This window comes from Tamandua tetradactyla, chromosome 9, assembly GCF_023851605.1.
Source record: "Tamandua tetradactyla isolate mTamTet1 chromosome 9, mTamTet1.pri, whole genome shotgun sequence".
In the NCBI taxonomy this organism is placed as follows: Eukaryota; Metazoa; Chordata; class Mammalia; order Pilosa; family Myrmecophagidae; genus Tamandua; species Tamandua tetradactyla.
Window position 1 is genome coordinate 113,297,746 of NC_135335.1, and position 12,632 is coordinate 113,310,377.

Genomic DNA, 12,632 nt, shown 5'->3' on the forward strand with positions numbered 1-12,632 from the left:
ATGAGGGTGATGTTGGCTTCATAGAAGGAATTAGGTAGCTTTCCCTCTGCTTTGATTTTTTTGAAGAATTTGAGGAGAGTTGGTACTAATTCTTTCTGGAATGTTTGATAGAATTCACATGTGAAGCCATCTGGTTCTGGACTTTTCTTTTTAGGAAGCTTTTGAATGACTAATTCAATTTCTTTGCTTGTGATTGGTTTGTTGAGGTCATCTATGTCTTCTTGAATCAAAGTTGGTTGTTCATGTCTTTCCAGGAACCCATCCATTTCATCTAAATTGTTGTATATTAGCGTAAAGTTGTTCATAGTATCCTGTTATTACCTCCTTTATTTCTGTGAGGTCAGTGGTTATGTCTCCTCTTCCATTTCTGATCTTATTTATCTGCATCCTCTCTCTTCTTCTTTTTGTCAATCTTGCTAAGGGCCCATCAATCTTACTGATTTTCTCATAGAACCAACTTCTGGTCTTATTGATTTTCTCTATTGTTTTCATGTTTTCAATTTCATTTATTTCTGCTCTAATCTTTGTGATTTCTTTCCTTTTGCTTGCTTTGGGGTTAGTTTGCTGTTCTTTCTCCAGTTCTTCCAAGTGAACAGTTAATTCCTGCATTTTTGCCTTTTCTTCTTTTCTGATATAGGCATTTAGGGCAATAAATTTCCCTCTTAGCACTGCCTTTGCTGCATCCCATAGGTTTTGATATGTTGTGTTTTAGTTTTCATTCGCCCCGAGGTATTTAGTAATTTCTCTTGCAATTTCTTCTTTGACCCACTCGTTGTTTAAGAGTGTGTTGTTGAGCCTCCACGTATTTGTGAATTTTCTGGCACTCAGTCTATTACTGATTTCCAACTTCATTCCTTTATGATCCGAGAAAGTGTTGTGTATGATTTCAATCTTTTTAAATTTGTTAAGACTTGCTTTGTGACCCAGTATATGGTCTATCTTTGAGAATGATCCATGAGCACTTGAGAAAAAGGTGTATCCTGCTGTTGTGGGATGTAATGTCCTATAAATGTCTGTTAAGTCTAGCTCATTTATAGTAATATTCAGATTCTCTATTTCTTTATTGATCCTCTGTCTAGATGTTCTGTCCATTGATGAGAGTGGTGAATTGAAGTCTCCAACTATTACGGTATATGTGTCTATTTCCCTTTTCAGTGTTTGCAGTGTATTCCTCACGTATTTTGGGGCATTCTGGTTCGGTGCATAAATATTTATGATTGTTATGTCTTCTTGTTGAATTGTTCCTTTTATTAGTATATAGTGTCCTTCTTTGTCTCTTTTAACTGTTTTACATTTGAGGTCTAACTTGTTGGATATTTGTATAGCTACTCCTGCTCTTTTCTGGTTGTTATTTGCATGAAATATCTTTTCCCAACCTTTCACTTTCAACCTATGTTTATCTTTGGATCTAAGATGTGTTTCCTATAGACACCATATAGAAGGATCCTGTTTTTTAATCCATTCTACCAGTCTATGTCTTCTGATTGGGGAATTCAGTCCATTAACATTTAGTGTTATTACTGTTTGGATAATATTTTCCTCTACCATTTTGCCTTTTGTATTATATATATCATATCTGACTTTCCTTCTTTCTACACTCTTCTCCATACCTCTCTCTTCTGTCTTTTCGTATCTGACTCTAGTGCTCCCTTTAGTATTTCTTGCAGAGCTGGTCTCTTGGTCACAAATTCTCTCAGTGACTTTTTGTCTGAGAATGTTTTAATTTCTCCCTCATTTTTGAAGGACGATTTTGCTGGATATAGGAGTCTTGGTTGGCAGTTTTTCTCTTTTAGTAATTTAAATATATCATCCCACTGTCTTCTAGCTTCCATGGTTTCGGCTGAGAAATCTATACATAGTCTTATTGGGTTTCCCTTGTATGTGATGGATTGTTTTTCTCTTGCTGCTTTCAAGATCCTCTCTTTCTCTTTGACCTCTGACATTCTAACTAGTAAGTGTCTTGGAGAATGCCTACTTGGGTCTGTTCTCTTTGGGGTGCGCTGCACTTCTTGGATCTGTAATTTTAGGTCTTTCATAAGAGTTGGGAAATTTTCAGTGATAATTTCTTCCATTAGTTTTTCTCCTCCTTTTCCCTTCTCTTCTCCTTCTGGGACACCCACAACACGTATATTTGTGCGCTTCATATTGTCATTCAGTTCCCTGATCGCCTGTTCAAATTTTTCCATTCTTTTCCCTATAGTTTCTGTTTCTTTTTGGAATTCAGATGTTCCATCCTCCAATTCACTAATTCTAGCTTCTGTCTCTTTAAATCTACCATTGTAGGTATGCATTGTTTTTTCCAGCTTTTCTACTTTGTCCTTCACTCCCATAAATTCTGTGATTTGTTTTTTCAGTTTTTCTGTTTCTTCTTTTTGTTCAGCCCATGTCTTCTGCATGTCCTCCCTCAATTTATCGATTTTGTTTTTGAAGAGGTTTTCCATTTCTGTTCGTATATTCAGCATTAGTTGTCTCAGCTCCTGTATCTCATTTGAACTATTGGTTTGTTCCTTTGACTCGGCCATATTTTCAATTTTCTGAGCGTGATCCGTTATCTTCTGCTTGCGTCTGGGCATTTAATCAGATTTCCCTGGGTGTAAGACCCCACAGGTTGAAAGATTTTTTCTGTGAAATCTCTGGGTTCTGTTTTTCTTATCCTGTCCAGTAGGTGGCGCTCGTGGCGCTCATCTATCTGTGGGTTCCACCAGTAAAAGATTCTGTGGCTCCTTTAACTTTGGAAAACTTTCGCTGTAGGAGGGGGTCGCCAGCCGAAGCGGCTTGGGGGGGTGCCAATCTGAATCTCCCAGCCGGCCCGGGGAATCACACGCGGGGAGGGTCGCCGGCCTCCGCGGCTTGGTGTAGCACCTGTCCAAATTTCCCAGCCGGCCCGGGGCGCCAAGCGTGGGGGGGGGGGGTGCCAGCCGCTGTGTCTTGGGGGAGTGTCTATCCACCGTTCCCAGCCAGACCGGGAAGCCACGTGTTTGGAAGGGACCCCGGTCGCCGTTCTCCGCGGCTTGGGGATCTCCGATCCAATTCTCCCAGCTGATCCGGGGGGCTGCGCGCGTGTGTGTGGGGGGGCGCCAGCCACCGCGGCTTGAGGGGACCGCCTGTCCAATTCCCCCAGATGGCCCGGGAAGGAGGGAGGGAGGGACTCCAGCCGCCTGCCGCCCCAGCCCGGGGAAGCCCGCGCCCCTCGGCGATCTCACCGGAGCGGGTTCTCCCAGCCAGTCAGCCGTTCCAGAATGGGTTACGCTGTTTTCTTGGTCTCTGTCGTAGCTCCGGGAGCTGTTCTGTATTGTTTCTACTTCTCTAGTAGCTGTTCTGGAGGAGGAGCTAAGACCCGCACGTCTTACTAAGCCGCCATCTTCTCCGGAAGTCTAAACAATGTACTCTTAAAACAACCAATGGATCTTCATTCACCTCAATATATTTCCTAGTTTCCTTTGTGATTTCTTCTTTGATCCATTGGTTGTTTTAAGAGTACATTATTTAAAGAAGAAATCACAAAGGAAACTAGGAAATATATTGAGGTGAATGAAAATGCAAACATAACATGTCAACACTTATGAGGCGCAACAACTAAATGCTTATGTCAAAAACAGAAAAACAAAGCTCTTAAATCAAAACCAAATTGGACAATCTAAAAAAGAAGAACAGACTAAACACAAAGTGAGGACCAAACTGGGTAATTTAACATAAATTTTTTCTCTCATAGCTCCTGGAGAATAGACGTCTTAAGTCAAGGTATCAGCAAAGCCATGCTACCTCGTAAGGCTCTATTGAAAAATACTTCCTTGCTTTTCCTAACCTCTGATGGCACCTCTGATAGCTGCATCACTTAAACCTCTGCCTTAGCTGGCCATTCACACAGACTTCTCAGTATTTCTATATGTTCTCTCCTCTTCTTATAAGGACAACAGTCATTGAATTTAAGACCCACCATGATACAGTATGGTCATATCTTAACTCATTACGTCTGTAAAAAGTCTACTTCCAAATAAGGTCACGCTGCTGACATTCTAGGTAACATGAATTTTGGGGAAACACTATTCAACCCGCTACTGGTGTATAGCTAGGAATGAAACTGCTGATTCATATAGAACTTCTGTTTTTTTGAGGAACTGCCAGACTATTTTCCTAGTCCATTTTACATTCACACCAGTAGTGTATGAGGGTTCCAATTTTTCTAGACCTTACCAACACCTGTAACTGTATTTTTATTATAACCATCCTAGTGGGCATGAAGTGTTCCTTTTTTTAAAATTGGTATTACGTTGTCTCATAGACTGAAAAGTTTTTCTGAACCCTCTGAAGGTACATATATTTTTAAATTATCTTCTTTTCCATCTGTAGTTTCTTAAGGTTCATCTTTGCTCAACAGTTGTGGCTTTCTGCTTTACCATTTGGAGACATTTCTCAAATGTATGATGATTTTTAGCTAGCCATTCATACTTAAAAATCAAAAACTTACTAAAAATTCTGGGTTCATGAAGGGGGCTTTTGACCCGTGGCCACACTGCTCGTTTAATGGGGACCCAGCACTCACCTATCCTATGACTCCTTTTCTGCTGTGTGCAGATATTTCAGTTTATCTCTATCCTACGGCCTGAGGCAGATGTTAGGTCTAATGAAAAGGCCCAATCATACCTTGAACCCAAAAATCAGCAGCCCCAGATGCTCACCAGGCAGAATTCTCAGTGGCAGGTCTCCCTCCTCCTGGGGTGGATAAATAATCAACACTCAAATACAGAGTTGTCTCTCCTCTCTAAAGTGAAGTGGGGTGTGTTGAGCTGCCATTTACCCATCCTGACATAAGCAGTTGGCCCCTCTAGAAGACGGGCCGTGATGGGATGTCTTCCCCTGCTTTATTGGACCCTTTGTGCCATGTAACAAAGCAGTCATTTGTTAAAAAGTTTCCTTTGCGCCTAAGCCTGTGTTCCCACAATGCACCACACAGCAACTTGATCTACAGATTTTGGCACAACAAGCAGGGTGCATAGGGAAATTCAAAATTGGTTGGTTTTCTGGCTGTTCTTTTCATTGCTCTTCTGTTTCTTTTGCACAGCAGTGTTCTAGGTAACACAAAGGTATCCCCACTACCAGTTCAGGTAAAGGTAACAACCACAGCTGGGGTTCCTAAGGCATGCAGTCTCCTACCTCTGGGGGAAGGGCAGTGAAAAATAGGACTTTGAGAACATCCCCCCCCCCCATGAATGCCAATGAATTGGCTAGCTTGTTCAATGCTGAGCTTATGAGGTTGGTACTTCTATAGCTCAGCATACATTCCCTTGCCTCCAGGCTTTTTATACCTGTTTTCATTATGGAATTAGGCACACCCACCCTCAGGCTACCGGAATGATCTTGTGGTTCGTGTGAGGCTATTCATCATTCAGGAGACTATTAAAACTGAAAATGGGGACCCAGAAGTAAAAATGAAAATGTTGAATTTTTATGGAGAAGATACAGGTTATAAACCAAAGCCTGGAGAGAAATCCCTTCTAACAGCTTTCTTAACTTTATAATGAGGGCACCACTACCACCCTGATCAATCAAGTTAAATGGAGGAATCTTGGCTGCTTCATGGCCAACTGTTTTCCAACAAATTCTTAGTTAGAGTTAAGGGAGGAGAAGATGGGAAGTGAGAAAGGAACAACTGATTTTGCAGCTGCAGATGTGCCATGGCTGCAGCTTCTATATTACTAGATCCTTTAGGGAGTCAGATAAGCATAACCTACTCTGGATGACCATCTGAGAATTACAACTAACCTGTGGGGTTTAGTTGGAGGAAACTAGTCTGTGCTGTGACAGCTGGGTATGGCATATGGATGTTCTACCCCCACCAGAGATTTGGCCCCTTGCTGGGTTCTCATTTCATGGTGGGACACTGATGATTTTACTGGGTGGACCCTCCTGAGTGGGGCAGTGGGGCTGGTTCTGCTCCTCTCCCCAAGGATTCCCCTGGGAGAAATGATCATGTCCTCCCTACTTAAGCAAGGGGTGGTGGGGGTGTGGAGGGGGTGGCTGCCATGGTGAATGGCAAGAAAGCCAGGTTCATGGGTACTGGAAGCATGCCTGTATAAACTAGCAAGTCTTGAGACCCATGGGATGGCTCAGCAGCCACCCCTTTCTTTTGGGGTCCCCACTTGCTGAACTGTGTGTTCCTGTAGCTGCTGGAGCAGGGAGTTCCCAGAGGGTAGCATGGACGGGATCTCCAGTATACAACTCTGGGAAAAATGTGGGTTGGAAGGAGGGTCACAAGCTCAATAGGGACAACCTATCCCTGCCTGACCTCCTCCCCATAAATCCCAGATGTGAGCAGTAGAGAAACCATGGCCAAAAGATCTCCCACCTTTCCCGTGGGCCCCAACTGAGGAGTCTAGCCCCCAGAAGGGCCTTCTTTAAAGACTTGACTAAATTGAAAATGACCTAGGGTTAGGGCCAAGGGCCTTGCTCACAACTCAGGACCAAAGGTCATATATTCCACAGTATGTAAAATTTAGGGGCAGCGAACAACCTTTATGGCACTCTTGGATAAAGGCAACTCCTCCAAGGGGAGGGGCCAGTGAATAACTTTGGAAGGTTTCAGGCATTCCACAATGGTATAGGAATGGAAAGTTACTGCTATCCTGTGAACTGATCCCTATGGCTGCCCCTGTGGTTGTGTTTTCCACTGGGAAATGCATTATAAGAATTGATATCCTGCACTGCAGCACTATCCCAGTGGCAACTGCAATAATACACTTCCCTATCTTAACAAATTCTGGCCATCAAAATCAGGCTAGTGACAGATGGTGACCTCCCAGTGCTCCCACCTCTCTGCCTCATGATCCAGCAACAGCAATCTGCCTCCCTGGTGGGGAAAAGGACATTATCAAACTCATAAAGGATCTTCCATCTATAGGTGTTCTTTGTTTCACAATCTCTGCTGATAACAGCTGATGTGGCCAGTGAAAAAGGTGAACACAGTGTAGGAGCTAATTACAGACTATCAGTTCTTGAATGTAGAAGTGTCCTCTCTGGTGGCATTATGTCTCCACTGGCATTTCAAATGCAGCCGATGACCTGGTGAATGCCATTTTGCTCTGGGAGGAGGACCAATCAAGATCAATTTGCTTTCCAGTGGTAAAAGCCACAGTATATCTTCCCTGTACTACCACAGGGATATTTAAATTCCCCCACTATCTGCCACCAATGGGTAGGACAGGATTTGATTAAGCTACCACTACCCAAAGATTCCAAGTGTTCCATTATATTGATGCATCATGTTAGTGGGCCAGAGCAAAGAGCAAATCACCATGCATTGCTCACTGGGCTTCAACAGTCCAGCTGGGCCTTAAATTCCAAAAGGATACAAAGTCCAGCACAGTAGATCACCTTCTTAGACAGTATATGTGTCAGAGCCCAGTGCTGGATCCCTGACTCAGTATGGGAAAATTACTGTCCCTAAAGTCACTGACCTTCAAAAAGGAGACACAGTGGTCGATTAGCCTACTTGCATATTGGTACCAGCATATTACTCATCTTGGTAGCCTCCTGGTACCCTCTGATGGGTGACATGGAGAGCAGGTACTTCCCACTTGGGAAGAGAGGAGCAGACCCTATAGGAGGTAAAACAGGCCGTTTCAGCCACACTACCTCTAGGACCATGAGAGCCTGGATCTCTGTTTGAGCTACCAACTTGTTCACCTGGCAGAAGGATGGAGCAACAAGAATGTGTAGATCTTTGGGATTTTGGAGCAAAAATGCAAATGCAGCTCTGTGCTCATCCCCCTTCTAGAGGTAACTTCTGGAGTGCTATTGAGAATTCATGAAAACAGAAAGGATTATCAAGAGCTTCCAAGTCCTCCCGAGGTCAAAAATCCCTCATCATAGTCTGGTTCTTGCATAATCAGAACACAAACCCAAACAATGCCCAAAAACAGAGTATCAGTCAACTGGAAGTGGTATATTCAGGATTGCGCTTGCTTGGGCTCCTAGAGAATGACACACATGCATGAGTAGGTGGTGGAGGCCTCATTTAACAATGATCCTGATGCAACATTAGATAAGGGCCCTTTCCTCCCTGCACTGGCATCTTGGGGACCCCCAAGTAAAGGATGTCCCATCAGATTCTTAGCACTAGTTCACTAATAGCACAGCCAAGCTGATACTAACTGGTATCTGTTGGGCAGCAGCCAATGTTCTCTTTGTCTCAAGTAGACTATACACCATGTCTGTCACTGGAAAGTGTCCAATGCGCTGAACTGCTAACGGTCCTCTTAGTCCTGGAACACTCAGACCCAAGCACCCCTTTGTACTTGTTTACTCATTCATGGACCTTCGCCAACAGCTTAGCAGTCTGGCCAGGTTCAGGGAGGAATAACTGGAGAATCAAAGATTCCCTGGTATGGGTAAGGAACTTTGGAAACACATTTCTTGAAGATGATTGTATAAAGAAATAGCTTTCACAATGTGACTGTGTGATTGTGAAAACCTTGTGTCTGATGCTTCCTCTATCTACCTTATCAACAGACGAGTAAAACATATGAAATAAAGGAACTTGGGAAACAACTGGCAGTGTAAAAAGTCACCATCTATATTATCCATGTTATTGTCATGGCCAAGGGCCCATAATATGATGAACATCATTGGAATGAACTAGGCAATAAAGGATGCACTGAGTTGCCTTTTGCATCTGACAAGGACCCTGCGTGAAGGATGAGGACAATGGACTCACCCTTGGCAATATTTGTGAAATAGCTGAATTTCCCATGGCTATTTCTGCTGCTGGGTGGATTTACCAACAAACTGGTCATAGAAATTCTGACATCATGAACTTAAGGGCCCAGAAACACAGAGTACCTTTCTCATTAGAAGAGGCCCAATCTGCTATTTACCAATGTAAGACATGTCCACTATAAAACAGAGTCTGAATAGGGTATTTATGAGCTATTCCCAGAGGGGTTGCACCAAGCCACTCATGCAAGTGGACTACATTGGCCCTCTCCTGCCAACCCAAGGTAGGTCCTATGCCCTGGTCACAGTAGACATCTATTCAGACAACAGGCTTGCCTTTCTAATTCATAATGCAGATATAGCACATGCATGGGATAACTTAGAAAAGCGGTTTTATCACCCCTTCAGGTATCCAGATGACATCTCCTCTGACCAAGGACTCCACTTTGCACAATCTACTCAACAATGGGCCATGACACACAGAATTAGCTAGACCTTCTTTATCACTCACCACCCATAAGCAGCCAGCATTGTGAAGAACTATAATGGCAACCTAAAAAAAAAGAGTTTTGGCATCTCCAACCTGATAACTCTCTTAATGGATGGACTGTCTTCCATCTTACTCGGGCCCTCTAGAAACTGAACTCGGCAGTTCCTGGTAAGGGAAACACGGTCCTGCTTCCTATCACTGGGAGGAAATGAGCATGGGGAAAGAACCCAGGCTATGCTGTGCATCTACCCTTACACCCATCACGATAAGGACAGGCCACAAAACGGGGTTCAAGACTATGACCCTTGGGACTCTCCTTTTCAGACACCGTCAGGGGATTATCCTACTTTTCATCCCATTACACCCTACACACAATTCTCAGGATAGTGGAAAGATAGGGCCACCAGAGAGGTGGAATGTCAAAAGTGGGCCTAGAAATGCTTAATCCAATGGATTGGACCTGAGGGGCTTGACATATATATAATGGAGGTTAGTGGGCAATGACTACCCCTGGATGGGCCATCAGTCCCCCTTGGGAACAGTTATGGAACAACTCTGAGGGGTACCCATTTATCAGGATGGGGTGGAAGTGGGCCAGAAGATATGAGTGACACACTTGGATCAATGGGAAAGGGGTGAGGTTATAACTTGCAGCAAGGAGGAGACAGAGTGAGTGGACTTACAGGAGAAAGACAAGTTTACTGCAAATGGTCTGAGACAAGTGTTACCATGGGAAATGGCTGCATGATGAGCCTGTTAGGATAAGTTACTGCTTCCCTCTCCTGTTTTCTACAGATTTGACCCAGTGGCAAAATGGAAGAACACCTTTGTCCAGCTGACATAGCCATCACCGGGGCAGGGAATATGACCAACAGTCTGGATCTGCCATCTGATCCCTTGCTCCCTTCTCTCCTCTTTGCTGAATTTGAATTGACATTCAAGGAGCTAACTTTTCCTCTCTCACATTTGAAGTAACACCAGGAAAACCTTTCATTTACACCCTTACAGAGATAACTGCACAGCAGGTGGCTGTATACTCTTCTCTACATCCCTAAACTGTTAGGATGTAACACGTCCCAAAGTAATGAAACTGGCAAATGGCTGAGTCAATTTTAGTGTTCGATAGTTGCATTGCCTTAGACTTCCTCTGTTTTAGCTTGTTAAATGCTGCTATATCATTCCACCTTGGTGGGGTTCTGACTTAGAGGCATTCAGTTATAATCCCACAGATGGTAGCTTTGCCCCCTTGGCTCCTCAGCCAAGCACATACACCAAATGTCTGCATGGTGTCTGTCAGCTCTGAAGCAACTGTTCTCCAAGTGTCTGCATCTGAGGTTTCTCCAAATGTTATCCCTTTTAAAGGCCTCTAGGAAACTAATCAAGGCCCAGTTTGAATGGGTGGAGTCACATCTCCATCTAAGCAAAAAGCTACACCCACAATTGGGTGCATCGCATCTCCATGGAAGTAATCCAATCAAAGGGTTTTCTCCTTATAATACTGAATTAAGGATTAAAAAGAAACATGGCTGCCCCCACAAGATTCAATCAGGAGAAAGACATGGCTTTTCTGGGGAATATAACAGTCTCAAAACAGCAGATCCTCCTAGTCCAACAAGGATGCATATGTGCTATATTGCTAATATCTCCTGGTATACATGGGTTAGGACTTCAGGGGAAGTGAAACAGGAGTTGAGTAAAATCCACTGGGAAGTCCACTGGCTGCAAAGTATTAAAAACACTCTATGTGGGACCTCTTCAGGTTTCTCAGGGGTGTATAGGGACACAGATGCAACCATTACTAAAGACAGGCTGGGTCATCCTGTTTGGAGAAATAGTATGCGTAAATGAAGCTTTCCTAATGTGCTGAGGCCACCAGTGTTCCCAAACCTTTATATTGTTGAGAGCCACGGGCTGGTAGGCCCAACCCATCTACAACTTAATGTCTGAGGTTGGAGGGGGATTATGTTATAGAAACTAATGTGGAGGAACAGGCTAGGCCTGGCCATGAGGCCAAGAAGTGGACTGCTGGGAAACCCATAAATATGCTCAGTGGCCATCCGCCTGCCTTACTGTCTACTATATGAACATGTTTCACTTGATTTCCATTCCACAGCCTGGGACAGAAGTTAGGTCTAAAGAAAAGACCCAACCATACCTTGAACCTAGAAACCAGGAACAAGCAACCCCAGATGCTTATCAGGCAGGAACTGAGGAGCAGGGGCCCCTCCCATTGGGATAGATAAATATTCAACACTCAAATAGTCAAGATTTGTCTCTCCTGCTGAAGCAAAATGGAGCATTTTGGAGTGGCCATCTATTGCCCATGACCTGAGCAGGTGGCCTCCCTGGGAACCCAGCAACAATGGAATCTCTTTCCCTGTTCTTTTGTGAATCCTTTGTGGCTATGTAAATAATAAAATGTTCATTTGCTGAAAGTTTCTGTTGTGCCTGAAAGTGTGTTCGCACAATGCATCAATATAGCTACTTGCTCCACATACATATTAAACACTAACCTTAGCAATAGTTCTGATATAAAAATTGAGTTCAAAATTGAGATCTGTTAAAAAAAATATTCTGCTCAATAAAACATAATTAAAAGAGAAACAGAAAAAGTTCATATGCTTTTAAAGTAGTTTCATCTTATTTCTTATGTCATGAATTTATCCAAAAAAATCCTGGTTATGAATTACTTGGTTAATACAAATTCTTAAAATGACTTACCTCTTCTCTTCCTAACGTTACGAGAATATCTTCATTCAGTGGAATTACTAAAGAAATAAACCAAAATTATACACATGCTTAGTTTATTCTCAAAAATAAAAATGTTATTTTCTAAGATAAATCTTTACTTATATAATATTTATATATAATAGAACTTATGAGATGTGAGTTTTTACTAAATTATTTTTATTTAGTACCTTTACATATAAAACCAACAACTATATTTAACTTTAAATAAATGCAACCAGATTTATGCACTGTGTTTTTACTGCTCTTTTTATTCTGTTCTTCCTTTGTACTCCCAGTCCCTCAGAGATGAAGTTCTACAGTGTCTTCCTCAAATATTTTTCTCTGTAGTCACATATTCCTATGCACACATAAACATGCAAACACATATTTGTACACATTCTTCAAGGGTTGCTATTTTTGTCATTGCTGGTTACATAAGAATGGATCACATCAAGCACTCGATTCTCCTCATATTGTTTTCATTCAACAAAACTCCCAGGGAGAATGGTGAGAAGGGGAAAATTCAACTTCCCCATTTGGAGAATTCCTGACATTCTTGCAAGCAGTGGGTACAACCAAATCAATAGGCCAAGCTCTCAATCTTGGAGTTTATTTATATGAAACCCCCACAAGGGATAGGCTAAGCTTACTTAAAATTAGGCCTAAGAGTTACCCCCAGAGAACCTCTTTTGTTGCTCAG

At 42.8% G+C, this 12,632-nt stretch overlaps 1 protein-coding gene across 5 annotated transcripts in view; it reads right to left on the bottom strand.

Annotated features, from left to right (window-relative positions):
• CENPK (centromere protein K) overlaps positions 1 to 12,632 on the bottom strand; it is a 161,451-nt gene that overhangs the window by 105,372 nt on the left and 43,447 nt on the right. For all 5 annotated transcript variants that reach the window (XM_077117313.1, XM_077117311.1, XM_077117310.1 and 2 more), the window contains exon 5: positions 11,924 to 11,970. In XM_077117313.1, coding sequence (XP_076973428.1) covers positions 11,924 to 11,970 — 47 coding nt within the window. The remainder of the gene's footprint in view (positions 1 to 11,923; positions 11,971 to 12,632) is intronic.